The sequence below is a fragment of the Bombina bombina genome, chromosome 3 (assembly GCF_027579735.1).
Source record: "Bombina bombina isolate aBomBom1 chromosome 3, aBomBom1.pri, whole genome shotgun sequence".
NCBI lineage: Eukaryota > Metazoa > Chordata > Amphibia > Anura > Bombinatoridae > Bombina > Bombina bombina.
Genome location: NC_069501.1, coordinates 482,132,659 through 482,157,145, shown reverse-complemented (window position 1 = coordinate 482,157,145; position 24,487 = coordinate 482,132,659). Strand labels below are relative to the sequence as shown.

Genomic DNA, 24,487 nt, shown 5'->3' with positions numbered 1-24,487 from the left:
TCCAATTTAGGAATCAAAGGTTCATCAGGCAATTTGAACTCTGGAACTTCTGAATTTGCCAAAAACTTTCTTTAGAAGAAAGCGCAAATTCCTAAAACTAAAGTCTGGTTCCTCAGCAGCCGGAGGTTTAGAGGCAGCAGACTCCGACCCAAAATGTTCATACTCTGAAGTCTCCGAATCCGCAGATAACCCTATCAGTTAAATCCAATAAATTATCTGATGTACTCTGGGAAGGAGTGCAATGTGTAACCTTTTGCTTGCGCTTAGCAGGGTGAGGTAAAGCATTAAAGGCCGCAGACACCGCCGCCTGAACTGCGCAGTAGCGTCTGGTGAAAAAATGACCCCCTCCAGATGGAGGATCAACAATGTTACAGGAAACTGCATGTGTAAAGAGATAAGTATGTAGGGTACGCACCTCACTAGGCGACAACTCCTCAGAGGTGGACGGCTCAGTGGTATCAAACATGTTTGATATTATCACATTATCAAGGCATATGGAACATAATTAAGGGGGCGGAACTAAGGCCTACTCACAATATAAACAGGAATTACTCTATAGGAATAGAGGGAGTGCCCTCTAAGTAACAGAACATGCATCTTATTGTATTCAAAAGAACTGCACCTTGATATCCCAATGGCTGGGGCAGTCACCACCTCCCATGACCCAGACAGTACAGGAATTTAGAACTCCTCTCTGATAGTCAGGAAAGAGGGAAGAATCACATGGTGCACAATGCAGAACCGTCCCTGCTATGAGAAAAAGCGCACCAAGATTGTAAACTGCATGGCTCTCAAAGTTAAAGTGAAACCTGTATATTCCATAACAGCCTATGAGCCCATAACATCTCACACATAAAAGAAGCATAAATTATTATTATTTATTTCCCACTGTTCAATAATCCCCCTCAGGAGATATTAACCCTTGATTCTATACACTGTGACCCTGTCTTCTTGCGTTATCATACATGTATAAAAAAAATGAAACAATCTTACCAGAATCTACGTCGTGGAACAGTAACATGACCCTTCAAGTGTGACACATAATAGCATCGCTTCTGACATGGACTTGAGTGAAGAAAACAGGCAGTGAAACTCGTCAACCCTAATTGCTTATGGAACTGTTAATATGAGTCGGGATGGTTTCGTAGAAAGACTGTCCCTGAATCTCCAGACTCTAACTTTCACCCAAGCACTCACTGAGAGGCTAACAGGACTACTTAAAACTCCAGTCCCATCTCGAAGAGTACTACCCTCCATAACAGACTACTCCGAAATCTTCTGACACTTCTCTGTCAACCTCCTGTGATGAAAGGAAAATAATGACTGGGGTTATGAGGAAGTGGGGGAGGTATTTAAGCCTTTGGCTGGGGTGTTTTTGCCTCCTCCTGGTGGCCAGATTCTGAATTCCCACAAGTAAAGAATGCAGCTGTGGACTCTTCCTATATTAAGAAGGAAAAGGGAATAGATGTTGTCAACTGACAATGTAAAAAATGGACATTTCCACAATCTCATATATGCTTTATATTGGAAAGTATAAAAGTTATCTGAACATGTCCAATGTACAGATATGGTGACTACCTCTGTACCCTCATATGCTAACTTACACATGGTAGATTTGGAAGAAACCACAATTTGAGAGTAATTTATGTACTAATCATACTGTTAGATATTTTCGATTTATTGAAAATATAATTTCATCCAGTGCTTTTGTCCAGTATTTAACACTAATAATTATAATCTAAAATGTACTGAAAATATTAAAGTCAACTATAAAGAATTTGTGGTTTTGATTTTACTCCAAGCACTCCATAATAGTCTAAGTACAACATTATAGAAAACCACCATATCAAAATAGTTAAATAGTTTCCTTAATGCTACTAGTGGACATTTAGACAAATGGAAGAGGTGCATACCCCTAGGACAATTCCAAAGCATTAGAAGGCATTGCAATTAGGATATAGCTTATTATGTTGAAACTGAGATTTGTGAACTAAAATCTCAGTTTCAACATAATAAGCTATATCTTGCAATGCCTTCTAATGCTTACTGAGGATAAAAAAAACTAAGTGGAAGCTATGAATAGAATAGAGCTTATTATATGTAAATAAAAAATTCTAGGTCAAGCCATAGAGACCATAAAGTAAAAAAGGAAGAGCATGTAGAGTTTATCACAACATATAATCATGGGCATAAGCTAATAGAGATAATGCTAAATAAATATCGGACAATACTCAAATTGGACCACAATTTCAACAGTATCCTAGAAAATAAACAATAAATTGTTTATAAAAACCTAAAAAAAAAATCCTATCACCAACTAAACTTCGGAAACAACATGCAACGAGTAATATTAAAACATGGTTGACATCTGTCTGCCTATCTATACATTTTTTATAAAGATTAATTTCAAAAAAGCAACTTAATGGCCCTAATTTCAGACTGGAAAGGCTGAAAGAATGCTTGTGTTGCAGTAAAGTCTGTAGCTATTTGATGGCTCCGTTTGTATTCACTTAGAAATAGGAAATAAATATTTTTCCAGCGAGTTTTATCAGTGTGCGTACAGAGTTGCAACTTGTTGGAACAGACAATAAATCTATAGTGATGCTGAGCTAGGAGTATGTGGATGAGTAATTGAAGATATTTCATACTGTGAATTCTAGGAGTCTTATTCCATGATTTTCTATCCATTTTTTTCATATAAAAATATCAGTATATGTTGGTATGTTAGTATTCAATGTTAAATATGAGTGAAATAAAAAGGTTATTGATTTGACACTGCATGAATAATGCACTTTTAATGATTCCATGATCATTTGTAAACCTTAAATTTGTCAATTCACTCCTATCCATTTAAATGCATTTTTAAACTACAAAAGGGGCATTTCTTATTTTGTAGAACAAAACACCCCTTGATGTCCACTTTTGAGCTTCAAGAGATTTTTTCCAGAAACCACCTTTATCTCTCCTGATCTGAAGACCATAAGATTTCTAATGCAGGATGTATTATTTTAAACCACTTCCAATAACACATTAAAACCGTATGATACTTTGCTCTAAAGGACACTTAACACCTTGTAATTACAACACATTTCTGTTGTCTTTCTATAGAATAACATATCCAACTCTATACATTTTTAAAACAAAATAAATCTTGTTAGTTGCATTTTATTTTAACAGCCAAACTCCAACACCATTTGACTTATTTGATGGAGCCAATGTGGGCTTGCGTCTGCAACTGACAAGGTAAGGCACGGTTATTATGTTAGTATAAAGTACATTGTTATTATCTGCTAAAACCAATTAGGGATAGCTACATAGCAGGGTAATCCTTGAGAAGTCTGCAGTGTGTAGTTAGAGTTCTGAGAATTGGAAAATCCACAAACAAATTTTCAGGGTTAAATTACACAAAAAGGAGGGAAAATAAATAATAAAACTACTGTATATTGCAAAGTTATTTTACTATGCACAGTAAAAACTGATTTAAATTCAAAATACAAGCAGTATTCCAAATGCATTAATAACGTTTTCACATAATTTAAGAAACCTTACTTAAAAGGTGAAGAGGAGGAGAAAGAGAGATGACAAAGAAGAATAATAGAGAAAAAGGGAGAGAATGGGGGTAAAGAGAAAGAGATGAGGAAACAAAAAAAATGGTAAATAGAGGAAAGAGTGACTGAAAGAGAGGCAGTGAGAGAGAGGGAGCAAAATGTCCCCCGCTAAGCATTTTGTTCTTTAGATCGAAGCATAAGTACCTACTTGAGACACTGTTTAGACAACAATAAGCCATCATTTTTAAAACAACCTGCTGCTAAAGTGTACATTACCCAGCATTCTCCTGCTGAACATCTGGTCAGTCCAGCACCACAGGATTCAGGAAACTACTATAGGTTTGGAAAGCGGCCCCACTTCCTATCTCTCAGTAGTGAAACAGTTATACTGCTATGTAGTAGCATAGAACTTTACGTATATTTGCGAGGAAACCCCCTAATCAGGGACCCCGAGAATTAAACTGTACATACTTCTTTCTAAACATTGGTACTATATAGTTAAAGTGCTGTTTGGAAAGGACATTACAAATTCTAAGCAGGACACTCTCTTTGAGCCAATTAGGAGCCGCATATACGAAGAGCTGCCAATTGCTAGATGTGTTCTGCTCATGAGCTGAAATGCATTGTGACTCCTGAGGAGTATTTTTGCTATGTGTTCAAGCACTTTATATTTGCATTAGTGAACTTATTCAATAATAATTTAAATTGCATTTTAATTAAGCAGTAGAATTCTTCTGACAAATTAATTATTTCCTCTGCTTGCCGACCCCATGTATCATGTGACAGCTGCCACCAAATTACAAGTATACGTATACACTGTGAACTTGTGCACATGCTCAGTAGGAACTGATGCCTCAGAAAGTGTGAATATAAAAAGACTGTACAAAAATTAACCATGGAAGTAAATTGTAAAGTCTCTCAAAGCTGCATGATCTTTCTGAATCATGAAAGTTTGATTTTGACTTTTGTTCCCCTTAAAATAACTAAAAAAACAATACAATAGTATAATATTGCATTAACCAACACAAAAAAGATGAAAAGAAATAGCATCTTTGTTTAATTATTAATATAACAAAAAATATTAACATGTTCATGTTTGGTTTTGCATTGTTTCTCTATCTCTTGATCATTTACTCTGGCTATAACCCTTGTCAAATGTCTCCCCCTTACACCCCTGTTGTCTTAATCCCCATATGTATGTATCCCATGTTGCCAAGGGTTCATATAGGCCCTTGCTGCCCAATGATCAAAAGGTCTCTACTCTGGTGAGATAAGCTAAGACGTCTGGTTGGTACTGTGAGGTGCCTCAAATAATTTGATAAATTGAGAGCTGTTTACCTTACTATGCCGGGCTCTGTATGTGAAGGGACAAATACCTTATAATATAATGTTAAAAAATAATCTCAAAGATTTTGCCGGATTTCTCTCGGCAAGTTTAGATCATAAGTCCCCTATTTCTATAGATTCTATATAGGCAACTCTACTGTGACACCTGAAGATGTCTCTCTCATATATATCATGGCTATATTTTACTTGTGTTCTGCCTCTGTATCACCACCAAGTCCTGGCTGTTTTTGTCTGCTTAAGAGCAAGGGACACGAAACCCAGCATTTTTCTTTTATGATTCAGATAGAATATACATTTTAAACAACTTTCCAATGTACTTTTATCATCAATATTGTTTAATTTTCTTGGTATCCTTGATTGAAGGAGCAGCACTGGGAGCTAGCTAAACACATTGTTAAGCCAATGACAATAGACATATGTGCAGCCCCCAATTAGCAGCTAGCTCCAAACTCCTGAGCCTACATAGGTATCCTTTTTTAGCAAATGATACCAAGAGAATTAAGCACATTAAATAATAAAAGTAAATTAGAAAGTTGGTTAAAATTGTATGTTCTATCTGAATTATGAAAGAAAATGTTTGGGTTTCATGTCCCTTTAAGTCTTTCTGTTTTAAGTTCCTTGTTTGGATCTTCTCACTGATATTTACATACCAAGGATTCATAGATTGTTACTTAAAAACAGCTGTCTATGTAAACCTTTCAATCATATTCCTGAGTGCAGCATATATTTTCCACACACTATATATACTGTGTATATATATATATATATACACACATATACACACACACATATCAAGAGTGTCAAGAGTTTTTACATATTGCATAATTAGCGCTGCGAAATCTGTTGGCGCTCTACAAGTAAATGATAATAATAAATGTTAATATATTTATCTATATCTATCTATATACATATTGAAATATAATAAAATATATACATGCACACACACAAACATCAAGAGTATCAAGTTTTTAAACATTGCATGCATGTTGATACATATGTGTGTGTGTATAATATATATATATATATATATATATACACACACACATAGTATAATATAATAAAATATATACATAGTCTATACACACATACATATATACACACACACATATCAAGAGTATCAAGTGTTTTTTAATGTTGCATACATGTCAATAACTCCTTACACAGCTAAACCAAAAATGACAATTATTATTATTTTTTAAATGCAAATAGTTCAATATATTAATGAATAAACATTTTTTTTTAAATATGTTAAACATAATAATACACTAATATGTATTTGATATTAAAATTATTTTGTGACCAATTTAATATTTTTTTAAATTATTTACAATACAAATAATTTCACTACATAAAACAAATAAATACGATGATATTGCTTACTTTGTTGAGTGCCCCTGCTCCTGTCAAGATAATATGTGAGTTTTCCACCTGGATTGTTCGTTGACCTAATCTGACCAAGTATGCTCCAATGCCAATAGCTCTACAAGTTACCTGGAATAAAAAATATATATATATAATTTTATCTTGGTGTAAAATATTCTATATAAATAATCACTGATCACATTACTACGTCTCATGCGCTATGAAGAGCCTACAGTCTACTTAATCGTAAATGACGTGTATATATAATGTGATTACAATTGTGGCATATACAGATAAATATACTTCTAAGTTATATTCAGTTTGATTTGTAATTACTGTGGGTGGAGTTTATGTCCAAAAGGCCAAATAATATTTTTTAACAAAAAGGAAATTTACATTGCTTTGGCAATCAACTGATTACTTTGAAATATACTCACAATGGCTGAAATCAAGATTAAGTACAAGGGGGTAAGACTCATCATGTAGCAATTTTCTTGGCTAAACGTGAATTGTGCAATTCTCACACACACACAACTTAATTACCGGAACCTGACATCCTTTTGTGTGATTGGTAGAAAAATGTATCAACTATTAAATTGCAGTGTTGGGCAACAGGCCAGAGAGTCATATGTAACACTTAGAAACTTTCACTGTGACTAAAGATATCTCCTCAGGACCACTGTGTCCTCTTTTTTTTTTTTACAGTTTGCTAAGGAATTTGTATCCAAAATACATAAATTTAATTTTCTTCTCATCATTACCACAATTAAATAAATCTCCTAAAAACAATGCATAAAACAAAAAAAGGTTAAGTGTCATATTTTGAGAACATTTTTATATTGTTAAGTGGACATAAAACTCAAAATCAAATTCCTCAAAAATGAATTTAAATTAAAAAACAATTGTTATTTATTTTGCATTTGTTTATGTAAATTGAAATATTACCATGCAACATGCTACACAGTGACTGTTTGATCAAAGGAATTCATTTATATATGTTTCTAATTTCACCACAACAGGGGAGATACAAACATTTACTTGCCTTTTCAAGGGATAAATACAAATAAAATAGTATTACATTACTTTAACACCTTGGTGACCAAGGACGTGCCAGGCATGTCCTACAAAGGGTGTCCGTTAATAACCAAGGATGTGCCTGGCACGTCCTCAGGGGTTTGAAGCGCTGGAAGCGATTGTGATTGCTTCCAGCCACTTTCAGGTTATTGCAGTGATGCCTTGATATTGAGGCCTTTTCTAAGCATCCAATGCTGAGAGAGACACTCTGTGGCCCTCTCTCCATCGGCCAGCAATGGTGCCGATCGTTGGTGGGTGGGTTGGAGCCGTAGCAGGGAGGCGGGGCTTCCTGATCCTGTCCCTAAAGTGTGCGGGAAGGTGAGGGAGGGGGGTATACATGTTGGAAAAGGTATCTGGGAGGGGGCGGTTGGGTATTAAGGGGGGCAACTACATTACAGAAAATTGGGGTTGAAATTTAAAAAAAAACAAAAACTTTTTTTTTTAAAGCAAACTGGGTACTGGCAGACAGCTGCCAGTACCCAAGATAGCAGCAAACAGGTAGAGAGGGGAAAGTTAGAGAGCTGTTTGGGAGGTTCAGGGAGGTTGGGGGCTATGGTTGGATCCAACACTGAATTATATATATATAAAACGCCTTTTATTTTAGTACTGGCAGACTTTCTGCCAGTACTTAAGATGGTAGGGACAAATGGGAGGTGGGGGGAGAGCTGTTTGAGGGGGGGCAGGGAGGGATCAGAGGGTGGGATGTGTCAGGTGGGAGGCTGATCTCTACACTAAAGCTAAAATTAACCCTACAAGCTACCTAATTAATCCCTTCACTGCTGGGCATAATAAAAGTGTGGTGCGCAGCGGCATTTAGCGGCCTTCTTATTACCAAAAAGTAATCCCAAAGCCATAAATGTCTGCTATTTCTGAACAAAGGGGATCCCAGAGAAGCAATTACAATAATTTCTGCCATAATTGCACAAGCTGTAAATAATTTCAGTGATAAACCTAAAGATTGTGAAAAGTTAGTGAAAAAGTGAACAATTTTTTTTATTTTATCGCATTTGGCGCTGAAATGGTGGCATGAAATATACCACAATGGGCCTAGGTCAATACTTTGGGTTGTCTACTAAAAAAATATATATACATGTGAAGGGTTATTCAGGGATTCCTGACAGATATCAGTGTTACAATGTAACTAGCGCTAATTTTGAGAAGAAAAAAAAATGGTTTGGAAATAGCAAAGTGCTACTTGTACTTATTGCCCTATAACTTGCAAAAAAGCAAAGAACATGTAAACATTGGGTATTTCTAAACTCAGGACAAAAAATATAAACTATTTAGCATGGGTGTTTTTTAGGTTGTTGTAGATGTGTAACAGATTTTGGGGGTCAAAGTTAGAAAAAGTGTGTGTTTTTTTAAATTTTGTCATATTTTATAATTTTTTCCTTTATAATCGTTAGGTGGTATATAATATGTGTGGGTACAGTAAATGAGTAAGAGGAAAATTACAGCTAAACACAAACACCGCAGAAATGTAAAAATAGCCCTGGTCCCAAACGGTAAGAAAATTGAAAAGTGCCGTGGTCACTAAGGGGTTAAAGGAACACTAAACCCACATTTTTTTCTTTAATGATTCAGACAGAGCATGCAATTTTAAGCAACTTTCTAATTTCCTCCTATGATCAATTTTTCTTCATTCTCTTGCTATCTTTATTTGAAAAAGAAGGAGCCCTGACCCTGTAACATTCTACATAATAATTGTGTTGGCAGTCTAGGAGGTCATTTTATTTGTCACTAATTTTACCGCAGCAAAATACTAGAGGCTTTTCACGGGTAGTATTATATCCCTTCAAGTAACACATGCTACCCTAACCTATTCAGGGTGCTAATTTTCATATTTAGAAAAATTATTAATTATACATTAAATATGATTAATTATTTTAATTTAATTCTTAAAAGGACACTGTTGTAAAGAGTTGAGAAGCTCTACTGCGCATACCTTAGCCTGCACTCCCTCTAAGTACTATACTGCAAAAGGTCTGCATACAAACTGTTTTGCTGTCTCGGTACAGTTAAAGGGGCACTCAAGTCAAATGAAACTTTCATGATTCAGATAGAGCATGCAATTTTAAAAAACTTTCCAATTTATTTCCATTAACAAAATGTGCACAGTCTTTTTAAATGTACACTTTTTGAGTCACCAGCTCCTACTGAGCATGTGCAAGAATTCACAGAATATACGTATATGCATTTGAGATTGGCTGATGGCTGTCACATGGTACAGGAGGAGTGGAAATAGACTTTAAAATGTGTCAGAAAAAAAATAACAATAATACTTATTTGAAGCTCAGACAAAGTGCTATTGCATTGTCTTTTTAATCATTCATTTGTTGATTAACCCCTTAATGACAACTGACGTACCAGGTACGTCATGCAAAAACAGCCAGTTAATGACAATAGACGTACCTGGTACGTCAGTTGTCTAACAGAGTGCTGGAAGCACCGGTTCCTGTAAGTGCAATGTGCACGCCGGGTGCGTGCGGGGGCGCGCGTGCGCGATTAGCTGGCCACTGACACCAATGAGGAGGGAAGAGGGGGGAAAAAAGATTTTAAAAAAAATAAATATATAAGGATCTGGGAGGGGGTTGGGGTATTGTGGGGGGGCTGCTACACTACAGAAAACATTAATAATGGCAAAAAGAGAAAAAAATACTTTTGTTTTTGGGGCAAATTGGGTACTGGCAGACAGCTGCCAGTACCCAAGATGGCGGCAATTAGGTAGGGGAGAGGGTTAGAGAGCTGGGGGGGGGGGGGGGATTATGGAGGTTGGGGCTAAGGCAGGGGTCCATCACAGCTAAAACATTTTATTTTTTTTTATTAAAAAAAAGAAAAACTCCTTTTATTTAGTACTGGCAGACTTACTGCCAGTACTTAAGATGGCGGGGACAATTGTGGGGTGGGGGAGGGAAGAGAGCTGTTTGGGAGGGATCAGGGGGTGGGATGTGTCAGGTGGGAGGCTGATCTCTACCCTAAAGCTAAAATTAACCCTGCAAGCTCCCTACAACCTACCTAATTAACCCCTTCACTGCTGGGCATAATTTACGTGTGGTGCGCAGCAGCATTTAGAGGCCTTCTAATTACCAAAAAGCAATGCCAAAGCCATATAAGTCTGCTATTTCTGAACAAAGGGGATCCCAAAGAAGCTTTTACAACAATTTGTGCCATAATAGCACAAGCTGTTTGTAAATACTTTCAGTGAGAAACCTAAAATTGTGAAAAATGAATTTTTTTTTTAATAGTTTGCTCGCATTTGGCGGTGAAATAGTGGCATAAAATATATCAAAATGGGCCTAGATCAATACTTGGGGTTGTCTACTACACTACCCTAAAGCTAAAATTAACCATGCAAGCTCCCTACAACCTACCTAATTAACCCCTTCACTGCTGGGCATAATTTACGTGTGGTGCGCAGCAGCATTTAGCGGCCTTCTAATTACCAAAAAGCAACCCCAAAGCCATATAAGTCTGCTATTTCTGAACAAAGGGGATCCCAAAGAAGCATTTACAACCATTTGTGCCTTAATTGCAGAAGCTGTTTGTAAATAATTTCAGTGGGAAACCTAAAGTTTGTGACAAAATTTGTGAAAAAGTGAACTTTTTTTTTTATTTGATGACATTTGGCGGTGAAATGGTGGCATGAAATATACCAAAATGGGCCTAGATCAATACTTTGGGATGTCTTCTAAAAAAAAATATATACATGTCAAGGGATATTCAGGTTTTCCTGACAGATATCAGGGTTCCAATGTAACTAGCGCTAATTTTGAAAAAAAGGGGTTTAGAAATAGCAAAGTGCTACTTGTATTTATGGCCCTATAACTTGCAAAAAAAGCAAAGAACATGTAAACATTGGGTATTTCTAAACTCAGGACAAAATTTATAAGCTATTTAGCATGGGTGTTTTTTGGTGATTGTAGATGTGTAACAGATTTTGGGGGTCAAAGTTAGAAAAAGTGTGTTTTTTTCAATTTTTTCCTCATATTTTATATTTTTTTTATAGGAAATTATAAGACATGATGAAAATAATGGTATCTTTAGAAAGTCCATTTAATGGCGAGAAAAACGGTATATAATATGTGTGGGTACAGTAAATGTGTAAGAGGAAAATTACAGCTAAACACAAACACAGCAGAAATGTAAAAATAGCCTTTGTCATTAAGGGTAAGAAAATTGAAAAATGGTCTGGTCATTAAGGGGTTAAGCAAATCTAGTGTATTTACTGGTCCTTACCGCTTGAAAACCGTGAATGCTGTTTATGCTATCTCCTTTGCTATTGCCAGTTTAGGACACGTTCTGAATCCTGCAGGATGTGCTCCATCCTCTCCAGGGTTTTCAGAATTAAATTGCATGAAAAAACAAGTGTACTACAAAGGTTTTTTCTAATACTGTGCAAAATTGACTATTTTACACACAATGATATTTTAAGTGTAAACTCTCCTTAGAGACATAAAGAACTTTCAATGCAAAACTATCCATTTTCTTAGTTCTTGTAGACTAAGAACAATTTTATATTTGAAAAGGGTGAGGCATTACAGACGTGACTTTGACATAATAACTTTCTTTAGATATAAACTTAGTGCTGCATGGGATGTAGAACAGGATATACAGACTTAGATTCTATCTATGGGATTATTAAAGTCTACTTAGCCAAAAATATGGAAATCCTACCTAGCCAATCAAGATGCTGCTGAATCTGCCATTTATAGGGACAGCACAGTCAGAATAAAACCTTCATGATTCACAAAGATTTGTCTTTACTCTCTTGGTACCCGTTGTTGAAAAGCATACCTCGGTAGGTGTGGCAATGCACTGAGGGTGAGCTGCTGATTGGTGACTGCTCATATATGCCTCTTGTCAGTGGCTCACATGATGTATCCTGCTAGTAACCAGTAGTGCATTGATGTTTCTTTAACAAAGGATACCAATAGAATGTAACACATTTGAGAATAGAAGTAAAGTGGAAATTTGCTTAAAATTGTATGTTCTGTCTGAATCATGTAAGAATTTTTTGGGGGGCTTCTTGTCACTTTAACGCTTGTTAAAGAGCTTTGTATAAATTATTGATTGTATGCAGAAATAATAGACTGTCCAGTTAAATACTGGACACCTGGTAACCACTGTGTTTTAGATACCCTGGTTAAAGGGATAGGAACATCAAAATTAAACTTGCATGAATCAGAGCATGTCATTTTAAGACACTTTTAAACTCACTACTATTTTCAAATAGGCTTTGTTCTCTTGGTATCCCTTGTTGCAAAAGAATACGCACATATCCTACACTAGTGAGAGCTAGCTCCTGATTGGTGCCTGAACATATTTGTCTCTTGTGATTGGCCAACTAGATGTGTCAGCTAGCTGCCAGTAGTGCAATGCTGTTCACTCAGCAAAGGATAACAAGAGAATGAAGCAAATTTGACAATAGAAGTAAAATGGAAAGTTGTTTAAAAACAGAATTTATGCTTACCTGATAAATTACTTTCTCTTGCGGTGTATCCAGTCCACGGATTCATCCTTTACTTGTGGGATATTCTCATTCCCTACAGGAAGTGGCAAAGAGAGCACACAGCAGAGCTGTCCATATAGCTCCCCCTCTAGCTCCACCCCCCAGTCATTCGACCAAAGGTTAGGAAGAAAAAGGAGAAACCATAGGGTGCAGTGGTGACTGTAGTTTAAACAAAAAAAATTTTACCCGACTTAAATGACAGGGCGGGCCGTGGACTGGATACACCGCAAGAGAAAGTAATTTATCAGGTAAGCATACATTCTGTTTTCTCTTGCAAGGTGTATCCAGTCCACGGATTCATCCTTTACTTGTGGGATACCAATACCAAAGCTTTAGGACACAGATGAAGGGAGGGAACAAGACAGGTACCTTAAACGGAAGGCACCACTGCTTGCAAAACCTTTCTCCCAAAAATAGCCTCCGAAGAAGCAAAAGTATCGAATTTGTAAAATTTGGCAAAAGTATGCAGTGAAGACCAAGTCGCTGCCTTACAAATCTGTTCAACAGAAGCCTCATTTTTGAAAGCCCATGTGGAAGCCACTGCTCTGGTAGAATGAGCAGTAATTCTTTCAGGAGGCTGCTGGCCAGCAGTCTCATAGGCCAAACGGATGATGCTTTTCAGCCAAAAGGAAAGAGAGGTAGCAGTCGCTTTCTGACCTCTCCTCTTACCAGAATAGATAACAAACAAGGAATATGTTTGTCTGAAATCCTTAGTTGCTTGTAAATAGAACTTTAAAGCACGAACTACATCAAGATTGTGTAAAAGACGTTCCTTCTTCGAAGATGGATTAGGGATCAGATTTGGGGGAATATAGCTTCTTTAAGGCCCTCAAACAGCAGCAGGACCATGTGAAGCAGCATGAACTTCTCTGCAATTCTAAGTGCGCATCTGAGGTGCGAAATTAGGCCCCTCCCACTCTACTCCAGAGCTGTGAGGCCTACTAAATCACTCCTAAGTGAATAAAAAACAGCCATGTGGGTAATAACCTCAGAAAGAACCCAAAAGGGCTTTCAAAGTGTCTTGCAAAACGATTTTTCCTTAGCTAAACAATCGATTGCCCTTAATAAGTGTCAACCAGTATATTAGCCCTATTATGTAAGCATTCAATTCCTTACTAAGTCTGTGAACATAGCTTACCCTCCCCTCATGGGGATTCTTGTCAGTCTCTTCTAGCATTATCTCAGTCTTGTCTAGAAATAAATGACTGAACATACCTTATTGCAGATCACCCTGCAAACTGTTCCCCCCAACTGAAGTTTTCTGGTACTCCTCAGTCCTGTGTGGGAACAGCAGTGGATTTTAGTTACAACATGCTAAATTCATTTTCTTCTCAGCAGAAATCTTCATCACTTTTCTGCTAGAGAGTAAATAGTACAAACCGGTACCATTTAAAATAACAAACTTTTGATTGAAGATAATAAAACTACAATTCTAACACCACATTCACTTTACCCTCTAGAGAGAGACCCTAGTGCTTAGAGCCGGCAAAGAGAATGACTGGGGGGTGGAGCTAGAAGGGGAGCTATATGGACAGCTCTGCTGTGTGCTTTCTTTGGCACTTCCTGTAGGGAATGAGAATATCCCACAAGTAAAGGATGAATCCGTGGACTGGATACACCTTGCAAGAGAAATTATATGTTTTATCCAAATCATAAAAGAACATTTTAGGGATTAGGATGTATTACTGCATTTTATGGGATAGAGAATAAGTCACTGATCTTGTTTAGTTGAAATATCAGAGCTCCAGGACCAAAGCATATGTGAAAAAACTCACTCTGTGAAAGTATAGATGTTCCAAAAAGAAAGCTGTTAGTAATATGGCCCCAAGCTTAAGCCTGGACAACCACTGACAAAATATTGCTAAAGAACCAACATGCTGACAACCAGGAGTCTTTACACAATGAATCAAGCTTAGAAAAATAAATACAAATCCCAGAAAAAGCTAATCTCATACTATGTATAATCACCCAGCATCTTTAGTGCTCAGTTACATTTTCAGATGTTAGATATGATGCCTTTGTTTCCCTATGTTCCTATACATCCTGGTGTTATCGTCTGTCATATATATATATATATATATATATATATATATATATATATATATATATATATATATATATATATATATATATACTTCAGTGAGCTTGCTACAGATTAGAAACAAAATCTTTATTGCAAAAACTAAGATACAGCAAAGATGTAAAACGTTAAATTCAATTCCTGAGCAAACCAGAAACAGACCTAAATAAGAATTAATCAATCAACTAACTATTTAAAGGGACAGTAAAGTCATAATTTAAAAAGTTGTGATATAGATAAAGCATACAATTTTAAACAACTTTCCCATTTACTTTAATTATTTAATTTGCTTCCTTCTCTTGTTATCCTTTGCTTAAAAATGCATCTAGGTAAGCTCAAGAGCTGCAAAGAACCTAGGTTCTAGAAGCTGATTGGTGGCTGCATATATCTATACCGATTGACATTGGCTTACCCATGTGTTCAGTTAGAAACCAGTAGCACATTGCTGCTCCTTCAACAAATGATACCAAGAGAATGAAGTAAATTTGATAATAGAAGTAAACTAGAAAATTGTTTAAAATTGTATTCTCTATCTAAGCCATGAAAGAAAATTTTTGGGTTTCATGTCCCTTTAAGATATATTCAAAAACAAACAATCAGGAAAGTCTCTGTTTAACCAAAATCTCTCAAAAACAGTGGCAAGAGAATAGCACCAAACATCCAGAGAAACCCTGGAAACAAAATCTGAAGAAGATAAGAAACAGAAGGCGCAACACGTCTGCCCATGCTGTAATTTCTCCTGTTCATTGCTACCATCCAACTTCAGCACATGAATCACTGTTCTGTTGATCTTTATTTGTGAAAGAAAATGTTGTTATTAGCAGCTTTACTAAAGGAGAGTAAAAGTTGTTATTAAAACAGTCGGCTGCTCTACCCATCAAGGGTGGACGCTACATTTAGCTCAATGACGTGATCAGGCGTGCGATTACACAGCGAGCCTGTGAGAACGGTGATGAAAGTGAGGTAAGTAAAGTATTAGGGGGTTAAATCTTTAATTATCTTTACATTTACTGCTAGATTAATGTTACATAACTCTGCAAATTGTGCAGAATTATGTATAATTAAAGGGACATTAAACACTAAATAAATGCTAGATAGAATGATGCATTGAAAGAAAAGATTAGTCTGAGATAAACATGTAGATGTGTTCTTTAAAGTTGCATTAGCTGTTTAAGTATAGACAAAATAAGTGTAAAGTTTTAGTGTCTATAAAACTATGGCCAATTAGGGACCGTTATAAATAGGTCACTAGAGAGTGCAGCCAATGGCTGTGTGGAATATAACAGTGTTCTGCACTTCCATTTCTAATTCTCATAATTTCAGAATGGAATTAAAGGAAAAGGGGACAAAATAAATAAATAAAGTATATTGCAGAGTTTATATATATATATATATATATATATATATATATATATATATATATATAAATATATATATATATATACACACACACACACAATTTATCATTTTATATTACAATCTTAAACTGTTTAACGTCCCTTTAATAACAACGTTTACTGTTCTGTTAAACCTAGTGAGTGAGTGTGATATATTTGTTATCAGGCATGGAGGAAGATCTTGCACATTAGGATTTTTTCCTTTTATAGCAAGCAAAGAAGTATGTTTAAGTTGCACATGTTTACTGCATAAATTTAAGCCTTTAAAAAAAGTGTGTTTAAAGGGACAGTCAAGTCCAAAAAAATAAACTTTCATGATTTAAATAGGGCATGTAATTTTAAATAACTTCCCAATTTACTTTTATCACCAATTTTGCTTTGTTCTCTTGGTATTCTTAGTTTAAAACTAAAACTAGGATGTTCATATGCTAATTTCTTAGACCTTGAAGACTGCCTCTAATCTGAATGCATTTTGACCACTAAAGGGCATTAGTTCATGTGTTTCATATAGATAACAGAGCTCATGCATGTCAAATGTCTAGGAGTGAGCACTGATTGGCTAAAATACAAGTCTGTTAAAAGAACTGAAATATGGGGGCAGTCAGCAAAAGCTTAGATACAAGGTAATCACAGAGGTAAAACGTGTATTATTATAACTGTGTTGGTTATGCAAAGCTGAGGAATGGGTAATAAAAGGATTATCTTTCTTTTTAAACAACAAAAATATCTGGTGTTGACTGTTCCTTTTAATCCTTTCCAGCCTGTATTTATTTGTTAAAATTGGAACAAAGTTCCAATGTAAACGAATAAGTAAAAAAATGAAATCACGCGACCGTACATGCAATCGCGTGATTTCAATTATGAGGTTGGGTCTCGGGGGAGTTCCTATAACGCTAGACACGCCCTCCAGCCCGCAATCCCAGTTAGAAACCTGCAGAGGACAGCAGAACAGCTAGGACGTTCCATGCTGTCCTAACGGCGCTAAAGCCCAGCATGGTTAGGACGGCATGGAACGTTCTAACGGCAGGAAGGGGTTCATTATGAAAAATGCTGTTTATTTTTAAACACATATAAACAAATAAAACAAATTATAATAGTATATAATCAACAGCAAGAATATAAGGGGGTAGTAAACTGGGCACACTGCATAGCTAGACGCTTAGGTAGAAGACAGAATGGTTATGGGTGGACAACTGTGGAGTGCTTGCCCAATGTGGCACACACAAAAATAATTATTGGAATGTTATAATGCTGACCCTAGATTGTCACACATTCTGAAGGATTGTCACATTTGAAGAAGGGTTGTAATCCAGTTAGTGTTTTAGTGGCATGGTTGGAAGTTATAGTATTCACATCAACATAGTAATAGACCATGAGCAAAGGGCTTCATTAGAAGTTATCCTGTTTGAGCAAATCTATTTTGAACAACATGATCATTTTAGATCACAGTTAAAGGGACAGTCTACACCAGAATTTTTATTGTTTTAAAAGATAGATAACCCCTTTATTATCAATTTCCCAGTTTTGCATAACTAACACAGTTATAGTAAAACACTTTTTACCTCTGTGATTATCTTGTATCTAAGCCTCTGTAAACTGCCCCTTACTTCAGTTCTTTTGACAGACTTGCATTTTACCCAATCAGTCCTGGATCCTAGGTAACTCCATATATGTGAGCACAGTTTTATTTATATGACACACATGAACTAACACCGTCTAGTGGTGAAAAATTGTCAAAATGCCCTGAGATAAGAGACGGCCTTCAAAGGCTTAGAAATTAGCATATGAACCTCATAGGTTTAGCTCTGAACTAAGAATACCAAAAGAACAAAGCAAAATTGCTGATAAAAGTAAATTGGAAAATTGTTTAAAATTACATGCCCTATCTGAATCATGAAAGTTTATTTTGGACTAGACTGTCCCTTTAATAGTTTGTTAAAAAAATGCCTATATAGTTGACAACTGGTGTTGGAAAAATGTGAATTTATGCACGAGGCTATCAAGCATGACTTCATGTTTTAGAAATAAAAGATCAAGTGAAACGCGTGTGTATGGTAAGATCGGTTTTCAAATTATAAGATTCTTAAAAGGACAGTAAAGTCAACTTTCATGATTCGGATAGAGCATGCAATTCTAAACAACTTTCCAATTTCCTTCTGTTATAAAATTTGCTTTGTTCTCTTGGTAATCTTTTATTGAAGATTAAAAATCAAGAGTGTGCACGTCTTTAGTACTCCATGGCAGCAGTGTTTTGCAACATTGTATAACAAAACTACAAATAATGTTGCAAAACACTGCTGTCAGAGTACTAAAGACACGTGCACACTCATGAGCATTTATGAGCCTACCTAGTTTAACTCTTTAAAAGATACCAAGAAAACAAAGCAAATTTGATAACAGACATAAATTATAAAGTTGTTTAAAATTGCCTGCTCTATCCAATTCATGAAAGTTAAATTTTGACTTTACTGTCCCTTTAAAAGAACAATTTTTTATCTGATACTTTTAAATATTAAAGAGAAACTGTACTCAAAAAATCATATGAAAAGATCAGTCCTTGCACACATTAAAAACATACATTCACAAAAGAAAGGATTAACTAAAACTGCTACATACATATTTATTAAATAGTTTATATATATATATATATATATATATATATATAAAATGCATACACATTCTTGTTATAAAAATAATATTGCATTATTGTGTATTTATGATTAGCAAAAGGCTAAAAAAAAGACAAAGAATGTAGAGACGTCATACACAGATTCCTTTTGTAACATATAGCCCTTCCCAGTAAGACTTCATAATCAAATATTTAATTATTAATGTAAATGACTGTGATTTACCAGATTTATGGTGATGATTTCTTCATAGGCTAATGATGACTCCCCAGCAATCATTCCTGATCCCCTCAGGTTTTCCACACCAAGACCCTCTTCTTTACCAATGATGTCGGTTATCTTATATCTGATGGGCATAATACAATTTTAACTTTAGCAAAAAAGGTTTAGAAGTAAGTTGTACACATTATAAGATTGCATTATTATAAATAAACAAAGAAGTTTGGTTAGGGAAAAAATATTATGCATATTGTTGATTATAAAATAAAAATGTAATTAAAAACCTCAAATAAACAATATGTAAGAACAGCACTGTCCAATCTATGGCCCAGGGGCCACAATGTGGCCCTGCTGTGTAGTTCCATCTGGACACCCTCTTTACCAAAATTCTCCACAACTCCTATACCTCACCCTCTTTGCCACACACAGTGTCCTATTTGTGTGTATAGGATATTTGTTATTGTCTCTTTGCATATAGGTACATCGGTGGCACTTTTTATATAATAACCCTGCATTTCAGAGACAAAAAACAGAATTTATGCTTACCTGATAAATTACTTTCTCCAACGGTGTGTCCGGTCCACGGCATCATCCTTACTTGTGGGATATTCTCTTCCCCAACAGGAAATTGCAAAGAGCCCAGCAAAGCTGGTCACATGATCCCTCCTAGGCTCCGCCTACCCCAGTCATTCGACCGACGTACAGGAGGAAATATGCATAGGAGAAACCATATGATACCGTGGTGACTGTAGTTAGAGAAAATAATTCATCAGACCTGATTAAAAAAACCAGGGCGGGCCGTGGACCGGACACACCGTTGGAGAAAGTAATTTATCAGGTAAGCATAAATTCTGTTTTCTCCAACATAGGTGTGTCCGGTCCACGGCGTCATCCTTACTTGTGGGAACCAATACCAAAGCTTTAGGACACGGATGAAGGGAGGGAGCAAATCAGGTCACCTAAATGGAAGGCACCACGGCTTGCAAAACCTTTCTCCCAAAAATAGCCTCCGAAGAAGCAAAAGTATCAAATTTGTAAAATTTGGCAAAAGTGTGCAGTGAAGACCAAGTCGCTGCCTTACATATCTGGTCAACAGAAGCCTCGTTCTTGAAGGCCCATGTGGAAGCCACAGCCCTAGTGGAGTGAGCTGTGATTCTTTCAGGAGGCTGCCGTCCGGCAGTCTCATAAGCCAATCGGATAATGCTTTTAAGCCAAAAGGAAAGAGAGGTAGAAGTTGCTTTTTGACCTCTCCTTTTACCAGAATAAACAACAAACAAAGAAGATGTTTGTCTGAAATCTTTAGTAGCCTCTAAATAGAATTTTAGAGCACGGACTACGTCCAAATTGTGTAACAAACGTTCCTTCTTTGAAACTGGATTCGGACACAAAGAAGGTACAACTATCTCCTGGTTAATATTTTTGTTGGAAACAACTTTCGGAAGAAAACCAGGCTTAGTACGCAAAACCACCTTATCTGCATGGAACACCAGATAGGGCGGAGAACACTGCAGAGCAGATAACTCTGAAACTCTTCTGGCAGAAGAAATTGCAACCAAAAACAAAACTTTCCAAGATAATAACTTAATATCTACGGAATGTAAGGGTTCAAACGGAACCCCTTGAAGAACTGAAAGAACTAGATTTAGACTCCAGGGAGGAGTCAAAGGTCTGTAAACAGGCTTGATTCTAACCAGAGCCTGAACAAACGCTTGAACGTCTGGCACAGCTGCCAGCCTTTTGTGAAGTAAAACAGATAAAGCAGAGATCTGTCCCTTCAGAGAACTTGCAGATAATCCTTTCTCCAAACCTTCTTGTAGAAAGGATAGAATCTTAGGAATTTTTATCTTGTTCCATGGGAATCCTTTAGATTCACACCAACAGATATATTTTTTCCATATTTTATGGTAAATTTTTCTAGTTACAGGCTTTCTAGCCTGAATCAGAGTATCTATTACAGGATCTGAAAACCCACGCTTTGATAAAATCAAGCGTTCAATCTCCAAGCCGTCAGTTGGAGGGAAACCAGATTCGGATGTTCGAATGGACCTTGAACAAGAAGGTCCTGTCTCAAAGGTAGCTTCCATGGTGGAGCCGATGACATATTCACCAGGTCTGTATACCAAGTCCTGCGTGGCCACGCAGGAGCTATCAAGATCACCGAAGCCCTCTCCTGATTGATCCTGGCTACCAGCCTGGGAATGAGAGGAAACGGTGGGAATACATAAGCTAGGTTGAAGGTCCAAGGTGCTACTAGTGCATCTACTAGAGTCGCCTTGGGATCCCTGGATCTGGACCCGTAGCAAGGAACCTTGAAGTTCTGACGAGAGGCCATCAGATCCATGTCTGGAATGCCCCATAATTGAGTTATTTGGGCAAAGATTTCCGGATGGAGTTCCCACTCCCACGGATGGAAAGTCTGACGACTCAGAAAATCCGCTTCCCAATTTTCCACTCCTGGGATGTGGATTGCAGAAAAGTGGCAGGAGTGATCCTCCGCCCATTGAATTATCTTGGTCACTTCCTCCATCGCCAGGGAACTCCTTGTTCCCCCCTGATGGTTGATATATGCAACAGTCGTCATGTTGTCTGATTGAAACCTTATGAATTTGGCCTTTGCTAGTTGAGGCCAAGCTTTGAGAGCATTGAATATCGCTCTCAGTTCCAGAATGTTTATCGGGAGAAGAGATTCTTCCCGAGACCATAGACCCTGAGCTTTCAGGGGCTCCCAGACCGCGCCCCAGCCCACCAGACTGGCGTCGGTCGCGACAATGACCCACTCTGGTCTGCGGAAGCTCATTCCCTGTGACAGGTTGTCCAGGATCAGCCACCAACGGAGTGAATCTCTGGTCTTTTGATCTACTTGAATCGTCGGAGACAAGTCTGTATAATCCCCATTCCACTGTCTGAGCATGCACAGTTGTAATGGTCTTAGATGAATTCGTGCAAAAGGAACTATGTCCATTGCTGCAACCATCAATCCTATTACTTCCATGCACTGCGCTATGGAAGGACGAAGAACAGAATGAAGTACTTGACAAGAGCTTAGAATTTTTGATTTTCTGACCTCCGTCAGAAAAATCCTCATTTCTAAGGAATCTATTATTGTTCCCAAGAAGGGAACTCTTGTTGACGGGGACAGAGAACTTTTTTCTTTGTTCACTTTCCATCCGTGAGATCTGAGAAAGGCTAGGACGATGTCCGTATGAGCCTTTGCTTTTGACAGAGACGACGCTTGAATCAGGATGTCGTCCAAGTAAGGTACTACTGCAATGCCCCTTGGTCTTAGAACCGCTAGAAGAGACCCTAGTACCTTTGTGAAAATTCTCGGAGCAGTGGCTAATCCGAATGGAAGTGCCACAAACTGGTAATGCTTGTCCAGAAAAGCAAACCTTAGGAACTGATGATGTTCCTTGTGGATAGGAATATGTAGGTACGCATCCTTTAAATCCACCGTGGTCATAAATTGACCTTCCTGGATGGTGGGAAGGATCGTTCGAATGGTTTCCATTTTGAACGATGGAACCCTGAGAAATTTGTTTAGGATCTTGAGATCTAAAATTGGTCTGAATGTTCCCTCTTTTTTGGGAACTATGAACAGGTTGGAGTAAAACCCCATCCCTTGTTCTCCTATTGGAACTGGATGAATTACTCCCATCTTTAACAGGTCTTCTACACAATGTAAGAATGCCTGTCTTTTTATTTGGTTTGAAGATAATTGAGACCTGTGGAACCTTCCCCTTGGGGGTAGTTCCTTGAATTCTAGGAGATAACCTTGAGAAACTATTTCTAGTGCCCAAGGATCCTGAACATCTCTTGCCCAAGCCTGAGCAAAGAGAGAAAGTCTGCCCCCCACCAGATCCGGTCCCGGATCGGGGGCCATCCCTTCATGCTGTTTTGGTAGCAGTGGCAGGCTTCTTGGCCTGCTTACCCTTGTTCCAGCCTTGCATCGGTCTCCAGGCTGGTTTGGTTTGTGAAGTATTACCCTCTTGCTTAGAGGATGTAGAATTAGAGGCTGGTCCGTTTCTGCGAAAGGGACGAAAATTAGGCTTATTTTTAGCCTTAAAAGACCTATCCTGAGGGAGGGCGTGGCCCTTTCCCCCAGTGATGTCTGAAATAATCTCTTTCAAATCAGGACCAAACAGTGTTTTACCCTTGAAAGGGATGTTAAGCAATTTTGTCTTGGAAGACACATCCGCTGACCAAGACTTTAGCCAAAGCGCTCTGCGCGCCACGATAGCAAACCCTGAATTTTTCGCCGCTAATCTAGCTAATTGCAAAGCGGCATCTAAAATAAAAGAGTTAGCCAATTTAAGTGCTTGAACTCTGTCCATAACCTCCTCATACGAAGATTCTTTATTGAGCGACTTTTCTAGTTCTTCGAACCAGAAACACGCTGCCGTAGTGACAGGAACAATGCATGAAATTGGTTGTAGAAGGTAACCTTGCTGAACAAACATCTTTTTAAGCAAACCCTCTATTTTTTTATCCATAGGATCTTTGAAAGCACAACTATCTTCTATAGGAATAGTAGTGCGTTTGTTTAGAGTAGAAACCGCCCCCTCGACCTTGGGGACTGTCTGCCATAAGTCCTTTCTGGGGTCGACTATAGGAAATAATTTTTTAAATATAGGGGGAGGAACAAAAGGTATGCCGGGCCTTTCCCACTCCTTATTTACTATGTCCGCCACCCGCTTGGGTATAGGAAAAGCATCGGGGGGCACCGGAACCTCTAGGAACTTGTCCATCTTACATAATTTCTCTGGAATGACCAAATTGTCACAATCATCCAGAGTAGATAATACCTCCTTAAGCAGTGCGCGGAGATGTTCTAATTTAAATTTAAATGTTACAACATCAGGTTCAGCTTGTTGAGAAATTTTTCCTGAATCTGAAATTTCTCCCTCAGACAAAACCTCCCTCCTGGCCCCTTCAGATTGGTGTGAGGGTATGTCAGAACAGTTATCATCAGCGTCCTCTTGCTCTTCAGTGTTTAAAACAGAGCAATCGTGCTTTCTCTGATAAGTAGGCATTTTGGATAAAATGTTTGCAATAGAATTATCCATTACAGCCGTTAATTGTTGCATGGTAATAAGTATTGGCGCACTAGATGTACTAGGGGCCTCTTGTGTGGGCAAAACTGGTGTAGACACAGAAGGGGATGATGCAGTATCATGCTTACTCCCCTCATTTGAGGAATCATCTTGGGCAATATCATTATCTGTGGCATCATTGTCCCTACTTTGTTTGGACACTATGGCACAATCATCACATAAATTTAAATGGGGAGAAACCTTGGTTTTAATACATATAGAACATCGCTTATC

General features: G+C 37.4%; 1 protein-coding gene across 1 annotated transcript in view; it reads right to left on the bottom strand.

Annotated features, from left to right (window-relative positions):
- ACACA (acetyl-CoA carboxylase alpha) overlaps nt 1-24,487 on the bottom strand; it is a 1,007,059-nt gene that overhangs the window by 314,469 nt on the left and 668,103 nt on the right. Inside the window, exons 44-45 of the mRNA XM_053706820.1 lie at nt 19,170-19,290; nt 6,276-6,386 (exon numbers count right to left, since the gene is read on the bottom strand). Of these exons, the coding sequence (XP_053562795.1) occupies nt 6,276-6,386; nt 19,170-19,290 (232 nt within the window). The remainder of the gene's footprint in view (nt 1-6,275; nt 6,387-19,169; nt 19,291-24,487) is intronic.